Source organism: Leopardus geoffroyi, chromosome C2 (genome assembly GCF_018350155.1).
Source record: "Leopardus geoffroyi isolate Oge1 chromosome C2, O.geoffroyi_Oge1_pat1.0, whole genome shotgun sequence".
Taxonomy (NCBI): domain Eukaryota; kingdom Metazoa; phylum Chordata; class Mammalia; order Carnivora; family Felidae; genus Leopardus; species Leopardus geoffroyi.
The window spans coordinates 60,463,034-60,489,018 of record NC_059333.1 but is presented as its reverse complement, the minus strand read 5'-3'; the positions used below and the strand labels follow the sequence as shown (position 1 = coordinate 60,489,018).

The following is a 25,985-nucleotide window of genomic DNA, read 5'->3' as shown; positions in this document are numbered from 1 at the left end:
GGCTCAGTTAGGTGTCCGACTTTGGCTCAGGTCATGATCTCGTGGTTCTTGGGTTCGAGCCCCGCATCAGGCTCTTTGCCGACAGCTTAGATCCCGGAGCATTCTTTGGATTCTGTGTCTACCTCCCTCTCTGCCCCTCCCCCTCTCATGCTCTGTCTCTATCTCTCAAAAATAAATAAAAATGTTAAAAAAAAATTTTTTTCAATGAAGAAAGGGGACAACCAAAGAAAACACTGCCTACCTTAACAGGATTTGGAGTGGTTACTGGCCAAACCTTCCTCATTTTAACCATACCCTTTCAACCTATCCTGTAACATTATCAAAGATTCTCCAATGTCAAAATACCAAACTTTTCTTAAATAAGTCCTTTTAAACACTGGACAAAAACCATAATAGCATAACTAGTTCAGATGTTAAGATATTTTCTACCTATTTGCAGAGCAGATACACTATACCTCAACATAAATTGGTCAAACACAAACTCTACTATAAAGACAGTGCCACACTGGCCAGAGTAGAGGACTGAATATCTTATCATCTCTTCCCATACATCACAGCACCCCTCTAGTTATTTGGCTATAACTCTTGGCATGATCCCGTATATTGGATTCCAGTAGTGTTCTTTATTAAACCATTTATTATGGAAAAGTTAAAACATACACACGAGTAGAAATGAGGTATAATGAACCCTCATAAACTCAACAGCCAGCTTCAACAACGTTAACTCTTGCCCAGTCCTGCTTCATCTGTACCCCATCCCCACATTCCCTCCCTCTACCACCATGCTCTCCCTGGCTAGATTACTTTTAAAGGATACCCCAGATATCAGAATAATTTTATTCATAAATATTCCAGTGTACCTCTTTATTTCTTCAGTGTGTCTCTTTAAAAGATATTCTTTTCTTTAAAATACAGCTACAATACCATTAATATATGTAAAAAATTAGTAATTCCTTAAATCTCCTAAATATATTTTTAGTTGGTTTGTTTGAATTAGGGTTGGTTGATTTGGTTGATATGCCTCTTCAGTCTTTTTTAATCTGTAATAGTTTCTTCTCCCTTTTGCTTTGCCGTTTATTTCTTAAAATCGTCTTGTTAACTGGGGACAATGACAGGTTTCTCTCTTCCCACATATATGATTCTTTTGGAATACTGATGGAGGAAACATACCTGCTTTTCAGTGGCAGTGGTGCACTTTCCAGTAAGTGGATTATTAAGGATTATAGTGTAGGTCATGGTTCTCAGTTGATCACCTCCAGGTTCTATTTTCCAAGGGGTGGACACTACATCTAATCACAGCAAACGTAAAGAGTTGGTTCTAAAACTCTGAAGAGTATGACTTGAAATGGAATCAGAGGTAGGGCTTTTTTTAAAGTATAATTAACATACAGTGTTGTATTAGTTTCAGGTGTACAAAAAAATGACTTAACAGTTCTATACTTTACCCAGTGCTCATCATGGTAAATGTACTCTTAATCCCCTTCACCTATTTCACCCATCCCCCCAAACACCTCCCCTCCAGTTACCACCAGCTTGTTCTCTGTATTTGAGTCTGGGGTTTTATTTGTCTTTTTGTTTTCTCTTTTGTTTTCTTAAATTCCACACATGAGTGAGATCATATGGTATTTGCCTTTCTCTGTCTTATTTCACTTTGCATTAATACCTTCCAGGTTCATCCATGTTGTTGGAAAGGGCAAAATCCCACTCCTTTTTTTATGGCTGGGCAATATTCCACTACACACACACACACACACACACACACACGTACGTATACATACACACACACAGACACACCAACACCATCATCACCTCTTCTTTATCCATTCATCTGTTGATGGACACCTTGGCTGCTTCCAGATCTTTGCTATTGTAAATAATGCTGCAATAAACACGGGGGGTGCATATATATTTTTGAATTGATGTTTTCATTTTCTTTGGGTAAAAATCCAGTAGTGGAATTACTGAATCAATGGTAATTCTATTTTTAATTTTTTGAGGAACCTCCATACTGTTTTACATAGTGGCTGTGCCAGTTTGCACTCCCACCAACAGTGCACGAGGGTTCCTTTTTCTCCACATCTTCAACAACACTTGTTATTCCTTGTGTTTTTGATTCCAGCCATTCTGATAGGTGTGTGGGGTATTTCACTGTGGTTTTTTTTTTTTTTTTTTTCAACGTTTATTTATTTTTGGGACAGAGAGAGACAGAGCATGAACGGGGGAGGGGCAGAGAGAGAGGGAGACACAGAATCGGAAACAGGCTCCAGGCTCTGAGCCATCAGCCCAGAGCCTGACGCGGGGCTCGAACTCACGGACCGCGAGATCGTGACCTGGCTGAAGTCGGACGCTTAACCGACTGCGCCACCCAGGCGCCCCTTCACTGTGGTTTTGATTTGCATTTCCCCAACGATTAATGGAAAGAAGTAGTTTTTAATTATTTAAATTTTTATTTTTGACCAGTCCTAATATCCTTTTGACAGTGTTATCATTTTAACATTAAAGAATAGTAAAATTAAATGTGAGGCCCTCTTCTTGTATGTGACATATTCCCCATCTTTGATCCATTTACTTCTAAATTGTTGTCTATTAACACACTTTCTTTCTTTTCTTTAGAAAAGAAAATTAAAAGTTGTTTCATCTGTAGGCTTCCTTTTAAAGTCCCCAGTACCTGTGAAGAGAAATATTGGCACCAACCTTATTAAACACAAACAGAACAACACTTTAACATTCCCATCATTGAGGACAAAACCTTGAAAGACATTTGCCATTATGCAACAATAAGACCTTGATCCCAACTTGTGGAAAAATCATGTAATGAGAAATCATGTAATGTTAATGGCTTATCTGTCAAAATCTTTAATCAAGAAGGGGGCTATGAAATCTAATGACATAACCTTTTCCAAGTTGAGAAAGCTATAGGATAATCTCTGTATTAATGGCAAGATCTTGTTAAAAATTCTCTCTTAGGGGCGTCTGGGTGGCTCAGTTCAGGGGTGGCCAACTTCGGCTCAGGTCATGATCTCATGGTTCATGAGTTCAAGCCCAGCTCTGTGCTGACAGCTCAGAAGCCTGGAGCCTGATTCAGATTCTGTGTCTCCTTCTCACTCTGCCCCTCCCCAACTCACACGCTCTCTCTCTCTCTCAAAAATAAATAAACATTTAAAAAAATGAAATAATATATAAATATATAATTCTTCTTATTTTCCTAATAACTACACAGTGAGTAAAAATAACTTTGAAGAGAAATATATTTTTAGAACATAGCACAAGTCATTTAACAAGGCAAAGACTACGTAGGTATAGGTAATGGCATCGTGAACTCTTTTGCAAAGATCTGACTAAATCACCTAATGCTGTTCACACAAATGGACTTAGGCAATTAGTATACTTGACTGCTATTTGTCAACAACTTAAAATACAGAAGACTTATCTAATCTATCAACCATCACCAAAAAATGAAGCAAAGCTTTGTGATATAGACAATTTTACTCAACTTCTTTCATACAGCTAGGCCTTGAGATTTTTTGAGGGACCCTGAAGCTGCATTTTGAGTATGTGGAAAAAAATCTTACAACTAAACTAAAAAGGCAGTATCACAAACTATAGAATCTACCCTACAGAATTATATATATATATAGTTATTTAGTTATTTTTAATAATCTCTACACCCAACATGGAGCTTGAACTCATGACCCCGAGATCAAAAGTTGCATGCTCTTCCAACTGAGCCAGCCAGGCATCCCTACCATACAGAATTTGCTGTAAAAAATAATTTATTTAATTGTCCATGAAAGAAGATACAAAATTTATTCTAAAATACTTTTCAAGCAATTATTTTGGTCCTATGTCAGTCTGTTTCAAAAAAATTATACAAATAATCCATTGTTAATTAGCAACATAATTTTAAGGTATCATTGGATTCTGCTATGAAATTGCACACTACTCAACAAAAAAACTATTAACAAGGGTAAAAGTATGTCTTCCACTTGTATTGTAACCAATGTTACCAACAATCCTACTGAATCATGTACCAGAACATGATCTAATTAACAACATTTTGGACTAGTCAAGCCCCCCAATACCTAAGTAAAGCTCATCATGATATAAAAAATCAGGGATGAAGTTATTTTTAAAATACAACAATGTACAAAGGACACATCAACCACTTGATATACTGAATTAAAGTAATAAAAAGCAGGATCTGCAGAATCCTTTATGAATCCTTTGATGTAATAAAAGTTTTAAAATTGGCAAATCTTCATTCCATTAGGATGGCTGTTATCACAAAGACTGAAAATAACAAGTGCTGGCAAGGATATGGAGAAATTGTAACCTTTATGCATTGCTGGGGAGAATGTAAAATGATGCAGCCATTCTGGGGGGAATGTAAAATGATGTAGCCATTATGGAAAACAGTATGGCCATTCCTCAAAAAGCAACCATAGAGTTACCTAAGGATCCAGTAAGTCCACTTCTACATATACACCCAAAGGAATTGAAAACAGGGACTCAAACAGATATTTGTATATCAGTGTTCACAGCAGTATTACTCACAATAACTAAAAAGTAGAAACAACTCAAAACTCCATCAATGGATATGAATGGATACACAAAATATGTATATACATAGAATGGAATGATATCCAGCCTTAAAAAGGAATGAAATTCTGACACATGCTACAAGGATAAACCCTGAAGACACGCTAAGTGAAATAAGCCAGACACAAAGGGACAAATATTGTATGATTCCACTTATTTGAGGTACCTAAAGTAGTCAAATTCGTAAAGACAGAAAGTAGGATGGTGGTCATTAGTAGTTGGGAGAAGGAGGAATAGAGATTTATTTTTTAATAAGTACAGAGTTGCAGTTTGGGAAGATGAAAAAGTTCTGAAGATGGATGGTTTTGATGATTATACAATGTCAATGTGCTTAATGCTACTGAAACGAACACTTAAAAATGGTTAAAATGGTATATGTTATGTTATATACATTTTACCACAACAACAAAACAATGGTGAATTTTGGGAATGGCTATATGGGTTTTATTATACTATTCATGCAACTTTTCTGAAAGTTTATAATTTTCAAAATTAAAAAGTGGAATAAAAAGACTTAAAACTGAGTTTTGAATTACAAAAGCAGTGTCATACAACTGCTAACAAAGATTTAAAAGAACACCTATTTAGAAGTTCCCTAATTAAAAAAAAAGATCAAGTAGTGCTGAAATTTTAGTTTAGTGCCGAAATTAAATTCATAAATAATTGACTATAAAAAATCTTTTCATGAAAAAAGAAATACTTCTTAGTATTTTTAAAAAGAAGCCTTTGAAACCTATTCTCAAGAAATAGAACTTTGATTACCAAGTAACAACTTCAGAAGATAGCAGAATGGTGTACAGTAAGCAGATTCTCTTTGGGGGCAAAACTTCTGATGACTTGTAGGTCTAAACAGCACCATTCCTATTACTGTCTATACTTGTAATTAGCCAGAAGCTTTTGCTTCCAAAAGCCATTTATAACATCAGATAGCAAACACAGTCATCCATATTGAAGCTAGATAAATATCAGACACCTGGTACAGTTGTGAGTCAAAGAACAAACTTCATTTAGTACCAGCATGGAATAACATACTAGCTCCTCAGGGGTCTTTGCAGCCATAAACATGACAGGGCAATATCAACAAGCATCATCTTAGAAAATTAAGAAAAATAACATATCCAACTATTTTGAAATATCAAGTTCTCCAGGTAGACATAAATAGCAAGAAAATACAAAGCAGATTTTGAAGAGATATAGTTAAATATAAGCTACTGCGTGAAGAGGAAAATTTATATTCCTCAGATATTCCACATTTTTAAAACTAGAAGAACAGAAAAAAATGATTTTTTAAACAGAGAGTTCTTAATTACAAGACTCAATTGCTATCAATTAGAAATCACTTTGCTATACTACTCTGAATAAGAATAAATTATTTTTTGTATCTAGAATCCATATCAATGATATAATCTATGAATATATAGAAGTTTCAAATAAAAGAATAATATCTAATGGTTAATAAAGTGGCTCAATTATAAACTATATTTAAAACTGACTGTAGAATAACTTTCTCTTTGACTATGTCAAATGATTAAACTTACATGAATCTCTGCTGCTGCTGTTTTATAATGTTTTATAGCAATCTAAACCATGTGCTCCCAAGGTTTATAAAATATTTTTGAATATTTAGGATAAATTCAGTTTCAAACTATAAGCTTATTTGAGATGTTTAGCAAAATAGAACTTTTAACACATAATCAGTGCAATCCTTTTTATGAGTCTAACTAATTTCCTAACTGGAATATTTTTTTTTTTTTTGGTATTTTCATTGAGATATACCATAACCATTGCAATCTCAAGTGTACGTCTAGCTCCATGAATTTACACAAAGAAAACACACATGTGTACCAGATCAAGATAGACTTTACCAACATCCCAAAAGTTCCCTCCCACTCTTTAACTGCCCAATTCTCCACACAGCAAATACTATGCTGATTCTATGTCCATAAATTAGTTGTGCCTGTTTTTGAACTTTATATAAAGAAATCAAAGTATGTACTCTTCTGTGTCTGGCTTCTTTTGCTTAACATTATATCTGTGAGATTTACTGATATTGTTACAAGTAGCAACGATTTGTTTTGTTGTTTTTTTTTTTTTTCATTGCTAGTATAGTAATCTTTTGTGTGAACATACACAATTTGCCTATCCATTCTATTATCCATACCCACCATATATTACTGGTGGGTATCTGGGCTGTTTTGTTTTGGGACCATTATTAATAATGCTGATATGAACACTGTAGCCATGTCATTCAGAATACACATACCTACTAGTAGAATTGGTGAGTCATAGAGAATTTTTATGTTCAGCTTACTGCCAAACCATTTTGCAAAGTGATTGTACCAATTTACACCCTACTAGAATCCAATTGTTCTGAAATAGAATCCTTTTAAATTAGGTTCAAATACCTGAACTGGTACATTAATAAATATATAGGGTTTTAGTTTTCAAAGGGTTTGAACCTCATTGTAGGTAGGATCTGACTAATTGAACAATTACACTGCTCACATGTAAATTTAACCAAAACGCTTAAATATTAGTTTATCTATCACCAAAATAAAATCAAAGTCTAATTTTCCCCCTGACAACATAAATTAATTTATATAGGCTTAACTCTTAAAGGATAATAAAATTCTCCCAAATTTATCATTAAACACAAAACCAACCTATTATATTTCTAGAATCGGCAAATCTCTGCATGAAGCGTGAACTGGTGAAGAGCAATTCAAACATTCTCTCAGCACTGATATGAAAAACACGGTTGATATAAAGTCTTCCATGAAGATCTTTCTCAGGCATATTTTCTGGGGAAACAACAGCAAAAGGAAACAACAACAACAAAAAACACAGGACTGAAAGGGAAGAAACTAAGGAATGGTAATTTCAAGATTTAGTTGTTTGTTTGTTTGTTTTGGCACAAAATGGTTTTTAAATGTGATTACAATGATCAGCACATTCCAAAACACTATTAAAACTCTAAATTGGCATTATATACATATGTACTGTATATAATTATACATAATATATATTTAATTAAACCATATATGATCAATATTTCAGTCATCAAAACCCTAAAGATATAAAAATATTTAACCTGAATGATATCAAACTCTTGTACTACATCACTCAAAAGAATACTTCAAAAATGATAAGGTTAGGGGCGCCTGGGTGGCGCAGTCGGTTAAGCGTCCGACTTCAGCCAGGTCACGATCTCGCGGTCCGTGAGTTCGAGCCCCGCGTCAGGCTCTGGGCTGATGGCTCAGAGCCTGGAGCCTGTTTCCGATTCTGTGTCTCCCTCTCTCTCTGCCCCTCCCCCGTTCATGCTCTGTCTCTCTCTGTCCCAAAAAAAATAAATAAACGTTGAAAAAAAAATTTTTTTTTAAAATGATAAGGTTAATACTGGGATATATAGGGAGGTATCTACCACAGCAATTAGCAGGTCCTATTTCTGAATGGTCATACATTCAATAGATATTAAGTCATGAGTGGCTCTAATATCTGCTGCACTCACCAACTTGGTAGCCTGAATAACGTTTCAAACCTGACATAAAGCCACCTGCCCCAAGACAAGTCTTATCGTATTCACAACCTATTCTCAATACCATACGTTAAAAGAACTAAGAAATCCTTCTGAAAAGTATTCTTCAAAGCTAAGTAGAGCCCAGTGGAATATTTAATCTTTCTGGGAACCTGATAATGATGATGATGTTGAAAACTACCAGTAGCAAATGAAGAAGCAATATCTGCTCACCTCTCCTCATATTCCCTGGAAACATTATATAAAATAGCCCATGCTTATATGGTGCTTACCATATATCAGGCATTGTACTAAGCACCTTACAAGTACCCATTCATCTTATCCTCGCAGCAATCCTGTGAGATGAGTGGTATTATCATCACCTTCATTGTATAGATGAGGAAACTGAGGCAATGAGAGAGAATTGCCAAAGCTCCATGGCTAGTGAGTGACTGAAACGGAATTTGAATTCACTACAGCTCCAGGGCAACACAAACTTAACCTCTATTTTATTGCCAGGAGTTTAACTTAAAAGAATCAAAAAGGAAATTAAAAAAAAAAAAAAAAAAAAGACAGCTAGGAATAAGAATCCGATAAAGGAAATAGAGTAAAGCAATCCAATATGAAATTTTAATGATTTCAGGACTAGGATTATTTATTATTTCAAGGATTACGCTCCATCAATACAGAATAAAAACTGTGACAAAAGCCCCCCATATTACAGATATCATGCTCTGACAACTGTCTGTGTAGACCATCTGTCAATATTAAGCCATGGGAAGCAATCCGGTCAAGCAAAAGGCAGTAGTTTAAGAATCAGAAAAACTCTTCTAGTTCTGCCTTCACCCCAACTATTCCTTTTTCTCCCTCATCAAATGATTTGTGTTTCTCTATTTTGCTACAGGTGCAAAGAACTTAGGGATATCAGACGGATATTGATTTACCGTCTCCCTGCAACAATACTTTGTGTAGGCAAAAGCTAGTCACAGAAATTTCAAATAATGGCTCCTTCCATAGAGAAATAAATCACTGAAACTAGGTAATATGCTAAGGTTTTCTGAGATAACTTCCCAATTAGGCTTGAGAAATAGCTTTTTCTGAAATAGAATGTATGTTCATTGAAAAAATTACTGATAGGGGCGCCTGGGTGGCGCAGTCGGTTAAGCGTCCGACTTCAGCCAGGTCACGATCTCGCGGTCCGTGAGTTCGAGCCCCGCGTCGGGCTCTGGGCTGATGGCTCAGAGCCTGGAGCCTGCTTCCAATTCTGTGTCTCTCTCTCTCTCTGCCCCTCCCCCGTTCATGCTGTGTCTCTCTCTGTCCCAAAAATAAATAAACGTTGAAAAAAAATTTTTTTAGAAAAAATTACTGATATATTCACAAAGAAAACAAACAAGTATAGATGATTCTATTAATCCTGTTCATTTCCTTCATGAACTTATCCTGAATTGTAATTATTATCTTTACTGGCCTGTTGACTTGTTTATTGCCTCTCTCCTGCATAAGACTCTAAGTTCCATCTGAGTAGGGACTATGTCAATTTTAAACACCTATATACATTATGTATTTGGCACATAAAAGTGTTAAATAACTATTTCTGAATGAATGACTACTGAAAGTGCTTTAAATTTTTTTTTTTTTCCAACGTTTATTCATTTTTGGGACAGAGAGAGACAGAGCATGAACGGGGGAGGGGCAGAGAGAGAAGGAGACACAGAATCGGAAACAGGCTCCAGGCTCCGAGCCATCAGCCCAGAGCCTGACGCGGGGCTCGAACTCATGGACCGCGAGATCGTGACCTGGCTGAAGTCGGACGCCCAACCGACTGCGCCACCCAGGCGCCCCTGAAAGTGCTTTAAAAAAAGTATCTTACAGTCAATTTTTATTTATAGGACTTCCATTTTGCAACCATATTTTTTAACTTTTTATTTCGGAATAATTTTAGATTTACAATCAATGAAGCTCAGTGTTATTGTTACCCTTTTCCAGTAATGTCCTTTTTTTGTACAAAGATCCAATCCAAAATACCACACTGCATTTCATTGTTTTATCTCCCTTATCTCCTCCAGTTGTGATAGTCCCTCACTCTTTCCTTGTTTTTTAATGGCCTTACACACTTGAAGAACTCTGGTCAGGTATTTTGTAGAATGCCCTTCAATTTGGGTTCATCTGTTTTTTCATGATTGTACTGGGGTTGTGGATTTGGCGAAGAACACCCACAAAGGTGAAGTCCCCTTCTCATCAAACTCAGGGGATCCAGGGTATCAGCATGAATTATGATAATGGTAACCTTGATCATTTGGTTACGGTGGTGTCTGGCAGGCTCCTCCTCTGTAAAGTTACCATTTTTACCTTTCCATATTCTGTTTGTTAGAAATGAGTCACTAAGCTCAGCCCATGCTCAAGGGAAAGAGAATTAAGCTCCACTTTCTAGAAGGGGGAGTATGATCGCTTCTCGGCCTTTTGGCTAAGATCAAGTGTAGAAGGGGGAGTATGTATGTATATTATTTGAAACGCTGTAAGGAAGGCTTGTGTTTTGTCCCCCATTTACATATTTATTTGATTATTTGTATCAGTATGGACTCATGAATAGTTATTTTATACTTTAGGTTATAATCCAATACTATCATTATATATTTTGTTGCTCAATTTTTTTTTTTTTTTTTTTACTTTGGCCATTAGGAGCTCTTTCAGGTTGACTCCTATGCCCTTTTGATACACCTCTTTTTTTTTGAAGCATTTCTTTACTTCTGGCCCTACAAGAAACTCCAGCCTCATTTTGCATATTCCCCACCTCAGCCCTAGAAGCAGTCATTTCTCTAAGGAACTCTTAAACTGTAATTTTTCAAAAGTAAGTTTCCTATTCACATTTATGAAGGAAACAAACTATACTCACATAAACATTACATTTTCATATTTCATTTAAACTCAATTAGTTGATCAATTATTCTATATTATGACTGACAAAATGGAATTTGTGGTATTACTATTAGAAATTAATAATACCTTTTGTATGGAAATTAATTCAAGGAAGTAAGAACCTGAAATAAACTATTTCCATCTGGGATTATTTATGTATGACATTCACAGTACTTTAAAGCCTCCTATCCAAATAAGATCACCAGTGATATTGCTGTGACATATGAAGCTAGCAAGTGGTATCTCAAGTAGGGAAGGGAACAGCGCTCAACCTGAGAGCAGGTTACTATTTCCAATAAAGAAGAAACATCTCTTGAATTGAAAATATTCAAACCTATCAGTTTGAAAGTAGCCAGTGGAAAGGATGGGAAAAGTGAGTCAGATAAATAAATATGAGAGGGACATGGGCATGAATGAAACTAAAACCCTATGTGGACAGTGTTTTGAGAGTTCACGAAAAATGTACCAGATAGGTATGCAAGAAAAGCAGATTTGGAGTTTAATTAAGTAACTAAGGACGCACAATTTGTTCTATCCTGTATCTTCTTAAAAACTGGTGACCTGCTGTCTTCTTGACATAGTTTGAGGGCTTTCTTTACATGTGAAAAACCAAGTTCAATTTGAGAGTGTTGTTTAAAAACCTGCCTCAGGTAACTATGTCAGGGTTACCTGGTTTAGTCTCATGGTGCTTCCCTGATGTGCTAGACTATTTCATGGCTTTTTCTCTGCTTTCCCCAGAGGCTTACTTGTCCTCACCTTTATTAATTAGCATCACCTGATATCTGATTCCTATTTTTCTTTGCATGAGTTTCCAATTCATCTTGGTCTGTCAGCTGTAGATCATGGATTCTAATTTTGTTATTCTTATGTGCCCCTCCCCCAGTCTAATCTTTGCCTCACTTAGCTTCCATTCTCAACATAAGTGGCTTTGGTTAGGGCACCCTGTCACACCAAGTTCTGATCTAAGCAATTAAAACTAAACTTAATTCTGTCATGACACAGCCCTGGTATCTCATGACATCAGCCAGTTTGTCAGCTTCCACTCAAGGCTCTACCTCTTGGGGCAGATGTTTCACAGACTATCCGTGACACGCATAGAGCAGGGCAGGTGAAAGAAGTAAACCCTGATAGCAACAGAAATGTTATTTTGGCCAAAAATACAGCCACAATTTCATTATACTTGTAGATGTGGATACATTGTGTCAACTCATCTTCATCTGCCAGGAAACTCCTAGCATCTTCTCAAATTCTCTGCACTCCTACCCAAAACTGAGCATGTAGTTAATAAGCTGCAGAAAGCCTATCAGCAACAGCACTCTAGATAAACAAGGTTCTTCTACAGCTTATTCTATGAAATATTATATATCAAATTTTCAAGTTCATATATGGCTTAACAGATTAAAACACAATGCTCAGCATTTTGTTCAGGAGATGGCAGCCCAGAACCCATTTCTGGAAGTACAGAAATATCCCTAAAAAGGCTCCCTTCAATCTTGGTGGGTGGCCTACCATAGCATAAGAACATTAAAAAAAGAACGAGTCAAAGCAGATTCTAGGCTAACTTTTCCTATATGGGCTTCAGTTAAACTCCACATCAAAGGGAGCACACTAGTTTCAGGCTCCTCTGTAAGATATCTCATGAGGATACATGAGTCTAGAAGGAGTCTCTCCTTCAAAATGGTACTCTCCCAAAGATTACAATCTGTAGGTGGCAGAAGAGAGAAAAAAAGGAAATCCTCTCATTTTCTCACTCAGACTGCTTACAATGGTAGATCAAAATACTATGATTTTAAATAAGATGATGTTTGGTTTAGAATACTCTGCCATCTACCTAACTCTCCCTAAACCCACACACAGATTTCCTGGGATGGTTTTCTTCTTTTGACCTTTCTTATTTTCCCCCCTTCACTGATTTCAAGTATCTTCATAAGGTCACAACTTCCAGAAAATAAAAAATAGATTCCTTATAATAGCCACTTACGATAAGCCTGAAATTTTGAAATCTACTTAGGGGAAGCAACAGAAGTACTTGATTTGTTATCTAATAAGGAAAAAGTCATTACATGCACCTTAAAGAAAACCTCCACAAAAGAAGGCTAAATGTTACATGTAAAGTCTTACTGCTGTAAAACCAGTCTTTAAAGGGGCATCAGCAAGACCAGGGCTAACATGCAATACAGCAACTACACTGCTGTTATTCTTCATTTCTAGATATGAACACAACTTCTATGAGATATATTATCCCTTATGTAACTTATCATTAATGTTAATTTTTTAGGACCAATAAGGAAGCTTCTTTTTGAGGACCATTCTTATAAAAGAGCAGGTGAGAAAGAAGAGGGGGAAAAATTGTTTTGGTGTCACTTACCTATCTGGCCACTGGGTGCCAGAGTAGGTCTTCCTAAAGTCAGAGGTTCAGTCAGGCAGATTACTAATTCATACACACTGCAGCACACCAGAGCATGAATGGTAAGGACACTAATAGAGTCTAGTCATTCATGGAGCTCAATCCTCTTAAAAAAACTCTCAACCATGTTTTCAAAAGAACTCAACAACTGTCCAAATGCATTCTATGATTTTTAGGAACTACTGAATTTTTATTTACATTTTCAAGATCATGGATTTAGTTTTCATTAAAGATACTTACTACAGTATTCCCAAACCAAAGTCTAACTTGATTTGGATTTGGTTTTCAGAGATTGGGTCTTGGTTTGCTTTTGGATTTGGATTTGATTTTAGATTTGACTTGGATTTAGTTTTGGTTTTCATGGATTTGTTTTTCACTTACAGTAAAAGACTTCAGGAGATCCCATACCAGGTCTAATCTGAATAGTAACTGAACTAGCAAATACAGTCATGTCCTACAGATCGAAACCACTATAATGTTCCCATTCCCGATATTCTGAGCATTGCCAGATAGAAAGCAGATACAGTAAAATCCACTGGCTTTGTACCCTTTCCTGAAAGTGGAAAGTAGCCACTACTCGGTATCTTTCCCAATGTCTCCCCACTGACTTCAGATGTCAACAATCTTACAGTGAAAAAAAAAAAAAGAAAGATTCCTTAAAATGCCCACTTAGTAAGTATGACAAGCCCCAGGTTTTCAGTATTAACTTAGAGAAAGTAGAACATGATTTTCTATAAAATTTCCTTTAAGCAGCTGGGTTTTATTTTTATTATATTCTCTACTTTTGCATCTCTCTCTTTTTCCTTCTTCTTTTTTTTTTTTTTTTTTTTTTTTTTGGTAGTCAAAAGAAAGTACAATTATGGTGTCTGTAACACCATGCAGATTTTTATTCAGGTTTGCTTTTCCATTGCTACTGCTCCATCTCCATTGACTTCCGGCTTGGAATTTTAATAGCTAAATGTGATGGAAATCCTTACAACCCAGGCTTCTGAAAAGTGGAGATGGGTTAGATCTGGCAGCTTCTTTCCCCTATTTTCTATCAACTCCCACCATTCCTTTGGTTTTTTATAGAGTGAGAATGTGAATAAATTCTCAAACTGCACTCACCCAATACAAAGATAAACATTAAGAGACATAACTGAAATGTTATTAAAATTTATAAGAAATTCTTTACCTTCATCAACAGAATCTGAAGTGCTGCTTTTGTCCAGAGAAAGATATTCATTTTTATTCAAGTCCAGTGATTTTGATGGCACTCTACTTAACCTCTTCTCTGAAGTTAGTAAAGGACTCTTTTTGATCTGTTTCTCACTTGGGGGTTCCTCTTTCCCTAACCCCTAAAAGGAAAACAATCCAGTTTAAAAAACAGATTATTGGCTTAGATTTTAAAGTGAGATCTTTAATAATAAAGACTCTTGGAAATACAGCTCTTTGGAAAATGTGTTTGTTATGTTTGCATCACATTTCCAATACAGTCCATAAATATTGGTAAACAATAATATATGATAATATATTCTGAAATCATCTTCTGACACAGTACTGAACAATAAATTTAAGAAGAACATCATATAAGAAGAACTCACAGTCAACATCACGTGAATCACTTGAGCAGAAGGGAAAGGGGAGCAGAGAACAACAATAATAGAGCAGTAGATTCTTTAGAGTGGGCAAGGGAGAGAGGAGTCAAACCCGATTAGTGTCCCCAGACAATACCTGCCCCATCATCTCAAGGAAGAGAACTCCCCATTCTCAAGACCAGTAACCAGTAACTACAGGGGAAAGAGAAAGCAAATAAAGAGAATAAGAGTCACATAAGAGTACAGTGGAGGAAAGAGGTTCAACAGGAAACAATTTCACAGCAAACTCCTAAGAACACAGTTGGCTTTGCTGTTAAAGAACTAAGGGATTGGGCATTAAAATATATTCCATATATGATGCTATCTATACTTTCTGAGAATGGTTTAATCAAGAGATGTCGTTTCTATAATAAATTTAATGTTAGACATTAAAGTATGAATGCTATTGCTATGTTAGTATTCAAGTAGAATAGTATTAAAATTAGGTTTAATAGACCAGCATAAAAAATATCAACTACATAGCAAAGTACTTTCTTGCATTGAAAGAGAGCATATCTGTAATCCTTACACTTCCTGCCCCAGATCTTTGAGTAGCAGTGAAACTCCAGGGAGGATACGGGTTTCTATTGGCCACTCAGAGAACAGAATAACAACTGGGACCCAGGACACAATTTGTGAAAGGATTAAACTACCCTCATCAGAGAACTGATTCTTCAAGCAGAGATTACTGCTAAAATTGAGACTTGATTTATTTGGGAGTTCCACACTGCAAAGCAACATGCCTACTTAGCTGATCCAGAGCCTCTTTAGCAGATGCTGAGTAAGTTTACACACATATTTCTCCTGTTCTTTCTAATTAAGGTATGGCTCCTATTATAAGGAATATAGACAAATACTTGTAGGAAAAGTAACAGTCACTATCTTTTCGTGGTTGACATTTGAACAGTTTTTATTTGTGTTCTTTTCTATATTTCCTGAATTTTTACAAAGAATATTAATTTTATAACTTAAGAAAGACCTATTTCATCTTAGAAAAAAATGTTATTTCTCACTTTTTGTTATTTCCAACTTTCTTACAAGTAAAAAGGAAACAAAGTTAGTGACATATGATATTTGTTGCCATATGAGAATCTATCTCATCATACTGTTCTTGAATGCAAAAAAAAAGGACTGAACTATATTGTATCCCATAACCTGAAAATGACAATGAATGTATGACCAATCTTAAAACATTAAAATCTTCCTCTACATTCCATTCTCTTTCCTTAAATGAAATATGACCTCCCTCAGGGACAAAACTAGAAGGAAAAACCAATGGATTAACTATTCTAAGAGCGGGTACAGAAGACAATGTCAAGGAGGTTGTAAGAAAGACTCAAGATTAGTAATTTTGAGAATCCAATCCTCAAAGTCAGACTTTTATAAAAGGATCAGGAGACTGCAAGAGACCTCCTGTCCTGTTACCTCCCCAAAATTGAGTGGTTTGGTTTTCTCCATGAGAACATACAAAAAAATTAGCATCCAGAATCACCTCCCTTACTACAGTAGTAAGTTCCTAAGGGTCTCTATATAAATAGTTTTACAAGAAATCCACAACACAAAATCTGACTGAAATAGATGAATGATGCCCGAAACAAGGTGATAACTTGGTGGCCTTTACACATTCTATTCAAAGTTTTCCCAAATTTATTCACAGGAGATGCTGAGAGCTCCATGGGAGAAATTAGAAAAGGCCCATTGCTGGCCACATGTAGATTCACGCTCAATTATAACAGCTTATGGTTATTGAATACTTAATGTGTAATAGGGATTGTTTAATGCAATTTCACATATATTAATTCATGTCATCCTTATAAAAAAAAACCCTGTGGAGTATTATAGTCCTCATCTTACAGTTGAGAAAACCAAAGCATAGAAATGTTAAGTAATTAAGTTAACATTTAAGGGCATTCAGGTAGCAAGTGGCAGAGGCAGAATTTGAAACCAAAGCTCTGCTTTAAACCAAGAAATTCAGCTTTGGCCCCAGACTTACATCCCCAGTCAGCAGAATGAAAGCTCTATAGTAGGAGCACTTTCAGCGCTTAGAGTGCGGTCTCTAAATACCATTCTTCACTAAGAACGATGGCCCATTAGGAAAATGGTTAATACTAAGTCTGGGACAGTAAGTGTATAAAGTGTGCCTGGGACATGTTGTTGTGCCAGAAAGAAAGGAAGCCACCAAAGATTATTGATCATTTCTAAAACACAAAGGAGCCCACCTGAAGGGGCTCCTGTTGCCAGAGGAGACAAACTGAGTATTAAAAAAAAATAAATAGTGGGGGAAGGAACAATGGGCTTATAATGATATTTGAAAAAATAAAGGAAGAAAGTAACTAGTAATTAACCAGATGTGCCTGCTTTCATAGTCAGCTTACGAAGCATTTACTGTTACTCAAGCATGCTACTCAGGGTTCTCATCTCCCCCTTCAAAACAAATTCTTTTCACCACACACCACTTACCCTGAGAAAAATTCTGCTAACTACGAATTTCTCTATCATATTTTATTTTTAATGATGCCTATCCCCCTTATAGACAGATGCTCAGGGAACTGTCTGGTAGTTTTGCACCATATCCAGCTCTGAACAGAACAATATACTATTCCCATATAACCTCAGTTACTTAAAGACTTAAAACCTTTTTCTTAAAATAAAGGAGCAGCCTGACATCCTAAACTTTAAAAATTTTGTACACTTTGTTTTTATTTGATCTTACATTATGATGAACACATGACAGCATCAGATATATTTTAAAAGGGATATCATACACTAACCCCTTTCGGTGAATTTCCATCAATTGACTCTGTCTCTGAAACACGATTAACTGATTCTCGTGTAAAACTGATGGACTTGGAAAATTTTTCATCTCTCGCCCCACAATCATCCAAGCTGCTTCTTCCTGGACTTCTATAAGAAACACATCATTATAGAAATATAACCAAGATCAATTTCATACAAATAAGTGATTTAGTCTCCCTACTGAGGTCTTCTCTATTATACAGCATTTTGACAACAAATGGTTTTTTGTAATGTAACAAATAAGTCTTACTTATAACAAGACCATCTTCTTAAACCACCTGCAAATGACTTTATTTCTGAAAATAAGATGTGCTCATATGAGACATTATAAATGTCGGAAACCATTAAAAAATTAACCAAATACCAGCGGCAATAACAGCAAGTAACCCAATGAATATTATAGCTTGTTTGAATTTCAGTTGGGGACCGCCACAAAGCTTTGAAAGGTACAGACTAGATGTTTGGGTTGGATGCCAGTCAGCACCAGGAGGCAGCTCTGGATTTCCTTTCTTCTGACTCAGTTCCAGCTGAGGTGGTGACTCCCTCCCAGAAGGGGGTGCTCCTGATGTCTGAGCACAGACCCCATTGATCAGTCCATGCCCCTTTTCTTGTTCTTCTTGTTCCTAAGAACCAGGTTTAAGGAACAGCTTTCAAATGGTCATAGGAACATGACTACAACAAATGTCCTGGGACTTGCTTTTCCTCTTTCTGGGAGGAGCATAAAGAAAGGAAAATCTATTAAATATAAAAGAAGTACAACTGATCTAATTTTCAGGCCTTGAACTTATTGAGCAATTATTATTCCTATGTAATCATTGCTAGATAGAGACTTAAAGCTCTTCTAAAATAAAGTAGCAGCCTAACATCTTTAGCTAGATTATCCTGAGGAAGGAACAGAAAAGCCAAAGGGCCTTTCATCCCTATTCTACCCCACCCAAATAATACTTAGGTCTGCCACCAAGTCACTCCTGGCTAGGCAGAATGGCAAGACTGAGGGGGACCCAACAAGAAAAATGGCCCTTTGAGACTAGCCCAGCAGCTGAGTGTCTGCATCTGAGGATTTTAAGGATGGGAGTGAGTTGTGGAGAAATACAGAAAGGAAAAAGGAGGAGAGAGAGTGATGGAGAGATTGAAAATGAAGACAAAGAAAGTAGAACAGCTGAGGAAATAAAGGTTTGAGACAGATACACTTCTTTTGGAAATAGGAAGAAAGGGAAAAGGAAGAGAAGAGGAAATAAGAATCTGGCCACATTCTCTCTGAGAAAGCACTCAATTGCTAGAAGAAAGTTTTCTGGTGACCTCAAAAAGCTAGAACTTACAGTGTATAAAGCACTTGGTCAAAAATATTTATTCTCGGGCGCCTGGGTGGTTCAGTCTGTTGAGCATCTGACCTGGGCTCGGGTCATGATCTCACGGTTCGTGGGTTCAAGCCCTGCATTGGGTTCTGTGCTGACAGCTTGGAGCCTGGAGCCTGCTTTAGATTCTGTCTCCCTCTCTCTCTGCCCCTCCCCCCACTCATGCTCTCTCTCTGTCTCAAAAATAAATGAACATTTAAAAAAAACTTTTTTATGGGAATACAAGCTGGTGCAGCCACTCTGGAAAACAGTATGGAGGTTCCTCAAAAAACTAAAAATAGAACTACCCTACAACCCAGCAATTGCATTACTAGGCATTTATCCACAGGATACAGGTGTGCTGTTTCAAAGGGACACATGCACCCCTGTGTTTACAGCAGCACTATCAACAATAGCCAAAGTATGGAAAGAGCCCAAATGTCCATCGATGGATGAATGGATAAAGAAGATGTGGTATATGTATACAATGGTGTATTACTCAGCAATCAAAAAGAATGAAATCTTGCCATTTGCAACTACGTGGATGGAACTGGAGGGTATTATGCTAAGTGAAATTAGTCAGAGAAAGACAAAAATCATATGACTTCACTAATATGAGGACTTTAAGAACCAAAACAAATGAACATAAGGGAAGGGAAACAAAAATAATATAAAAACAGAGAAGGGGACAAAACCAAAGAGACTCATAAATATGGAGAACAAACTGAGGGCTACGGGAGGGGTTGTGGGAGGGGAGATGGGCTAAATGGGTAAGGGGCATTAAGGAATCTACTCCTGAAATCATTGCTGCACTATATGCTAACTAACTTGGATGTAAATTAAAAAAAATAAAATTAAAAAAAATTTTTAATAAAAAAAATATTCTCTTCTTCACAAGAAACCCCTTGAGTTGGCAGGGACCTTGGAGATTATCTAGTTTAACTACCTCATTTCAGAGATGGGTAAAGTGAGGATCTGAAAGGCTAAGAGATTTGCTTGAGGTTGTGCAGATACTTAGTGGCCAAGTCCAGACAAGAATCCAGATCTTCTTTACCATAACCGAAGGCTCTCTGCATTATGTCAACTGTTTTTCTACCCAGCCCCAGTACCTAAGAGACACTAGTAAACTTTACAAGGAGAGTAGTACAATGGAAATTTTTAACTTTACAGAAAACTAATAAAATATGCATGTGCAACCATGTAAAAAAGTCTAAAATATTGATGCTGAGCTGAAACAGTATAAAGAGGATCAGCATAACTAGAAGACTACCTAAATAGAAGAAAAAAAACCTGTAAACATACTGAGACTTCTGAAAGATTTCCATTTTTAACTTGCTATAGAATTTTTAAGAGTTTTATTAAGATATAACTCACATTCCATAAAATTCACCCCATTTAATGTGTACAATTCAGTGGTTTATAGAGTTGTACAGCCACAACCACTATCTAGGTTTAGAGCATGTTCATCAACAAAAAGAAATCCTGTGCCTGTTAGTAATCACTCCCCATTCTCCCTTCCTCCCAGCCCTTGGTAAATACTAATCTACTTTCTGTCTCTATAGATGTGCTCATTCTGGATTCCATTTCACATAAATGGATTGTACAATACGTGGTCTTGGGTAACTCACTTCTTTCACTTGCTTCCGTCACTTATAATGTCTACTATAGAATTTTAATGTATTATCCTTAATTGTTTTTATTGCTATGACCTCAATTACCATTGGACAAAATGCACTTTTACTTGTATAGGTTAATAAAAATATCCACTCTTCCAATGAATCCCCATCACTCAAAAATAATCTCATCTCTGAATTTATCATACTATCTATTGCTCCTTTTGGCCTTTGTCATTTTCAACCCTGTATTATAAGTATTTGCATTCTCCATAGTACTATCAGCTCCTTTCATTAATGCATTCAGTATTTATTGAGTGTCAACTACATGTCAAGCACTATGCTAGGGTTTCCTTGAGGAAACATCATACCATCTTTGTATCCCTCAAAATACCTACCAGCTAGTTTATTTTATTGTTATCTACAAGCTCAGAGGTGTCACTAGGTACTTCTTCAGACCCTTAATAAAAAGTTTTACTAAAACTATGCTTTAAGCAAACCCTAGATAACAGAGTTACAAAATTAACATTTCCTTGTATGTCCTATATTTGCTTACCAATTTAGCAAACTATTCAATGTCCTCACCTTTCACTTCATTCCACTACAAAGACCAAAGAGGCAAATTCCACCCAAGGACAATTTAATAGAAATTCTAAATTGGTAAAGTCTAAAATAATTCTGCTTTAATTAATGATTAATAAGTTGTGATAGTTAACATTTTGCTCTACCTTGGCTGCACAGTATCCTCGATTGACAAAGACAAGTTTTCCATCTCTTCAGCATTTAAGCCTAGCTCATTACCATAGTTCTGCTGGAGCAGCTGCCAGAATTCCTGTCTGGTCAAGCTCTAAAATGACACAAAAATTACACTGAATATTGGAAAATATAAGATACTACAACATAGTGATTCAAACATGAATTTTGAGGTCAAAATGACCTGTTGTGCAGATTCTAAATGTGAAAGTTTGGTAGTTATTTGGCCTTTTCAAATGACAGTTTTCTGCATGTATAAAAAATGGGTTAACAGGGGTGCCTGGGTGGCTCAATAGGTTTAGCGTCCTACTCTTGATTTCGGCTCAGGTTATGATCTCACAGTTCGTGAGACTGAGTCCCACCTCAGGCTCTGCACTGACAACATGGAACCTGCTTGGTATTCTCTCTCTCTCTGCCCCTCCCCTGCTCGTGCTCTCTCTCCTTCTCAAAATAAATAAATAAACATTTTTTAAAAACGGGTTAACAAAACTTACCTGGCAGGGTTGATACTGGGAGTAGGTAAAATGATGATTTTAAAGTGTATAACATAATAACTACTTAAATGAGAAGTAAGAGGTTTCAAATTGTCTCTTCATAAAATAATTTGTTCATAGTATTATTGGGCAATCACTAATCTGCAATTTAAATTCTACAATCCAGGGGCCCCTGAGTGGCTCAGTAGGTTAAGCGTCTGATTTCAGCTCAGGTCATGATCTCCCGGTTCATTAGTTCAAGCCCCACTTCCAGCTCTGTGCTGACATCTCAGAGCCTGGAGCCTGCTTTGGATTCTGTGTCTCCCTCTCTCTCTGCCCCTCCCCAACTTGTGCTTTGTCTCTCTCTGCCTCTCAAATTAAAAAAGAAATTTTCTTTAAAAAGAAATTTAAATTCTACAGTCCAATAAATAAATAAACAAACAAACAAACAAACAAACAAATAAATAAATTCTACAATCCAACTGTCTACCATGACCACTGGATCAGCATTCAGTGTTCTAATCATCAACTCAAAACCATTCTCTTAATCCATAATGTATCTGAATATTTTGACTATTTTTAACACCTTATATATCAGTAAATTTGAAGTTATATTTTCCTACAATATAAAAGGCAACAGGATAGAATTCAGAGTATTTCCTTTAATTCATTTATAAAAAAATCCATCTTGTTCTTTCTTTATAGGTAACATATCAGTGTTAAAATCATCTAAAACAAAAAAGTCATGCATGCACTGTAGAGCAAAACAAAAACAATAATAATAAGATAACCAATGGTCTGATTTCTAGAAACATTTTAGGTGGTTAATTACATGATTAAGCACAGTAGAGGGAGGCAGCATAACACCTGAGGCAACTGTTGGCAAGACTATTTCTCATTCATTTAGCAAATATTTATTTAGAACCTCCAAACATGTATCACTGCACTACATGGCTAAGAATAAACATGATATATACAAGTTAAGCTCCTTGTTCTCAAACAACTTATAATATAGTTGAAGAACCATGGGAGACTTTTAAGTTAAATATGACAGGCTATAATATTAAGTACTAAAATACTGATACAATCAACTTACTATAAAAGTCTAAAGGCAAGGGTGCCTGGGTGGCTCAGTCAGTTAAACGTCTGACTTCGGTTCAGGTCATGATCTCATGGTTTGTGAGTTTGAGCCCTGCGTAGGGCTCTGTGCTGACAGCTCAGAGCCTGGAGCCTGCTTCAGATTCTGTGTCTCCCTCTCTCTCTATCCCTCTCCGACTAATGCTCTGTCTCTCTGTCTCTCAAAAATAAATAAATGTAAAAAAAATTTTTTTTTAAGTCTAAAGGCAAGAAATATTACTGTGGATTAGCGTGATCAGATAAGGCTTCACATTGGCTAAATGTCTTCAGCAGAGCTGAAGGAAGGACATGAATGGGGAAAATGGAGAGAGGAGGAAATTTTGAGAGAGAGAAACCAACACACAAATACAAAATAAATACATAAAGAACATAGGTAATGTCTATTTTGCAGTCGGTTAATAGTTTATTGACCTAACTGGGGTAAAAAAAAAATTAAGTTGGAAAATAGAGATAAATATAGGGAGATTTAAGGGGGCCAAATATATGCCTTAAATTCCTCCCTGATATTCCCCTTGACAGATGCCACTTTCTTTTTTCTTTCTCCTTGTTTCTTCTCCATGTCTAGTGGCTATGGAATCTTTGTTACATTACACTAGATGACCTTCACTATATTTTACAGAACCTCGAAGAAATTAAGAAAAAAAACTTCTGCATTTTATACCACTAGTTTCCAATTTGCCATACCCAGACTGGTAAGATTCCACAAGAGTAGTTGATGAAAATTCAGACATTACTATCAATATTTCAAAAAATAAAAAGTATCCAAACAATTACCTACAATAAAGTTATTCAAGCTAAGTAAAATGTCAGGCCCCTTTGAGGCTGAATTACATTAGCCTAGAACAGTTATTCAGGCTCATAAGAAACTCTCATTGCAAATAATGTTTGTCTAATAAACAATAACGTTCTAAGATTGTATTATTTAGTTATATACCATTTGCTTGGTGGACAAAGTCTTTGGAAGACTAGTGTCCACAAAAGAAAAATAAAAAGGATCACTAGTGGTAGAGAAAGTTAAGGAACTTGATTCTTGATCCTAACACATTTCTTTTCTGATTCCCACTCCAAAAAAGCCATTTGTGTACAGCAGTTAGCTCATACTAATAACTCAATCTTTCAAAGACATTATCTTTGAAATACTTCTAGTGTCATAAGTGGATGGTTAACTTTATAAAGAGAAACAAGAAATATCTCAATATACTTGTGGAAGATTATTTTATAAAAACTTCTCTGAAATAATAAATATCAAACTATTCCAAAAACAGACTAAAAGAAGTAGATAAAACAATTATAAATATTCAGGTGACTTCCTACAACTGAATGACATGAAACTTAGACTAAATATAAATTTATAAAAATATAAAGTATATATATAAATTATCTATGTATGTAAATTAGTGGAAAACAAAATAGAACTCATTTAATTCACCATCTTTTTTTAAGTTCACCATTTTATAGATCTGCTCATTTGTTAAAAGCAAGTTTTTCCATAAAGTTGATCAGAAAAGACAAAAACGTGGTCATTTATAGTCGTGTTGAATATTTAAACATTAAAACATATACCCAGACTGATATTCATAATTCTCTGAATAACAATAATTTTCTAAAGAGGTTGTTTTAAAAAACATCCTAAATTTTAACCAAAGGCTGACCACCTACCTGCAAACAATGAAGAGTCCTGGTTCAGCCTGCAGGCTATTTTAACAAAATAAAGATGAACCAAGCAGCAATCAGATACGACTCAAAGTCAGAAGATCAATTTCTGGCCCAGAAAGCTTTGTATTCTAAGTATTCTGCAAAGTCTTTATCTGCAGCAGAGTTCCCAATATTTAATGACAACTACATAAAATCACTGTTTCAATCTTCTCTTTTTGTTATGAGAGGCTTTTCCTTATGAAAGACAAGTCCTACAGAGTTCAAAGCACATTATTTGTCACTTCCTGGTTTGTAGTATCAGCACTCTTTCCAAGGTTGCGGGTCAGAATGCAGAATTGGTAGTTACACCTCACTCTACAGGTTCCTAAGCCACTCCTACTAGAAGAGGATAGGTAAACAGGGTTTTATTAAAGGGACAGTTCTCAATTTCTTCTGTTCCACAGAAGATTAGAAACAATAAAATGCAAATGAAAATATCTTGCTTATGCTCAATTACTATGTCAATCTCATTTTAAGGATTAAATATATCAAGGGCTAAATTTCGTCCTCCATGCTATTGCTTTCTATTCATTTCTAGCAATGTCATTATTACTTCTTCATATGCCACTTCTTCAGTATTGATGTAGCACCTCATCAGACTCATGCATTAACCCTTTATCACTATCAAAGATTGAGTTCTTGAGTATTATAAATGGAACGCCAGGAAATGGCAAGAAGAGTGAGCTATTCAGGTCAAGCAATTCCAATAAGCCCTCGGCACATCATTCATCACTGAAAAGTTTACATCTTCATTACTCAATAGTTCTTTCCTTTAAAAATATTTTTTACTTTCTTCAGAATAATTTCCTGGCAGGGACCTGGGATATAATAAACACACAGAGAGTTTCATCTACCAATTCCAATTTCTTTCCTGAAGAAAAATGTTCCTCTAAATAAAAAATCACAGCTTGCCCGAATTTCTACCTAGGTATTCCATTTAATTTAGTAAGGTGTTAGACAACATCAAATGCTACTCAATGAACTGCAAGGATATCCTTTTGGGGGGTTGCTAAAACCTAATCATTTAATGCAACCGCAGAATGAGGGACCAGAGCAACACCGGAGAATAGCACGCCCTCAAACAAAGAAAGCACACATGGGGGATACAGTACACTGTCTAAAAAATCAATGC

The 25,985-nt window shown here is 36.0% G+C and overlaps 1 protein-coding gene and 1 pseudogene across 2 annotated transcripts in view; one reads left to right on the top strand and one right to left on the bottom strand.

The window, feature by feature from the left end:
- GRAMD1C (GRAM domain containing 1C) overlaps window positions 1-25,985 on the bottom strand; it is a 104,003-nt gene that overhangs the window by 14,736 nt on the left and 63,282 nt on the right. The window contains exons 7-12 of one of the 2 annotated variants that reach the window (XM_045502095.1): window positions 21,524-21,642; window positions 17,824-17,956; window positions 14,611-14,773; window positions 13,398-13,430; window positions 7,263-7,400; window positions 1,171-1,289 (exon numbers count right to left, since the gene is read on the bottom strand). In XM_045502095.1, the coding sequence (XP_045358051.1) occupies window positions 1,171-1,289; window positions 7,263-7,400; window positions 13,398-13,430; window positions 14,611-14,773; window positions 17,824-17,956; window positions 21,524-21,642 (705 nt within the window). The remainder of the gene's footprint in view (window positions 1-1,170; window positions 1,290-7,262; window positions 7,401-13,397; window positions 13,431-14,610; window positions 14,774-17,823; window positions 17,957-21,523; window positions 21,643-25,985) is intronic. The other variant, XM_045502096.1, reaches the window with a different exon arrangement.
- On the top strand, window positions 10,558-10,708 carry LOC123576332 (annotated as a pseudogene).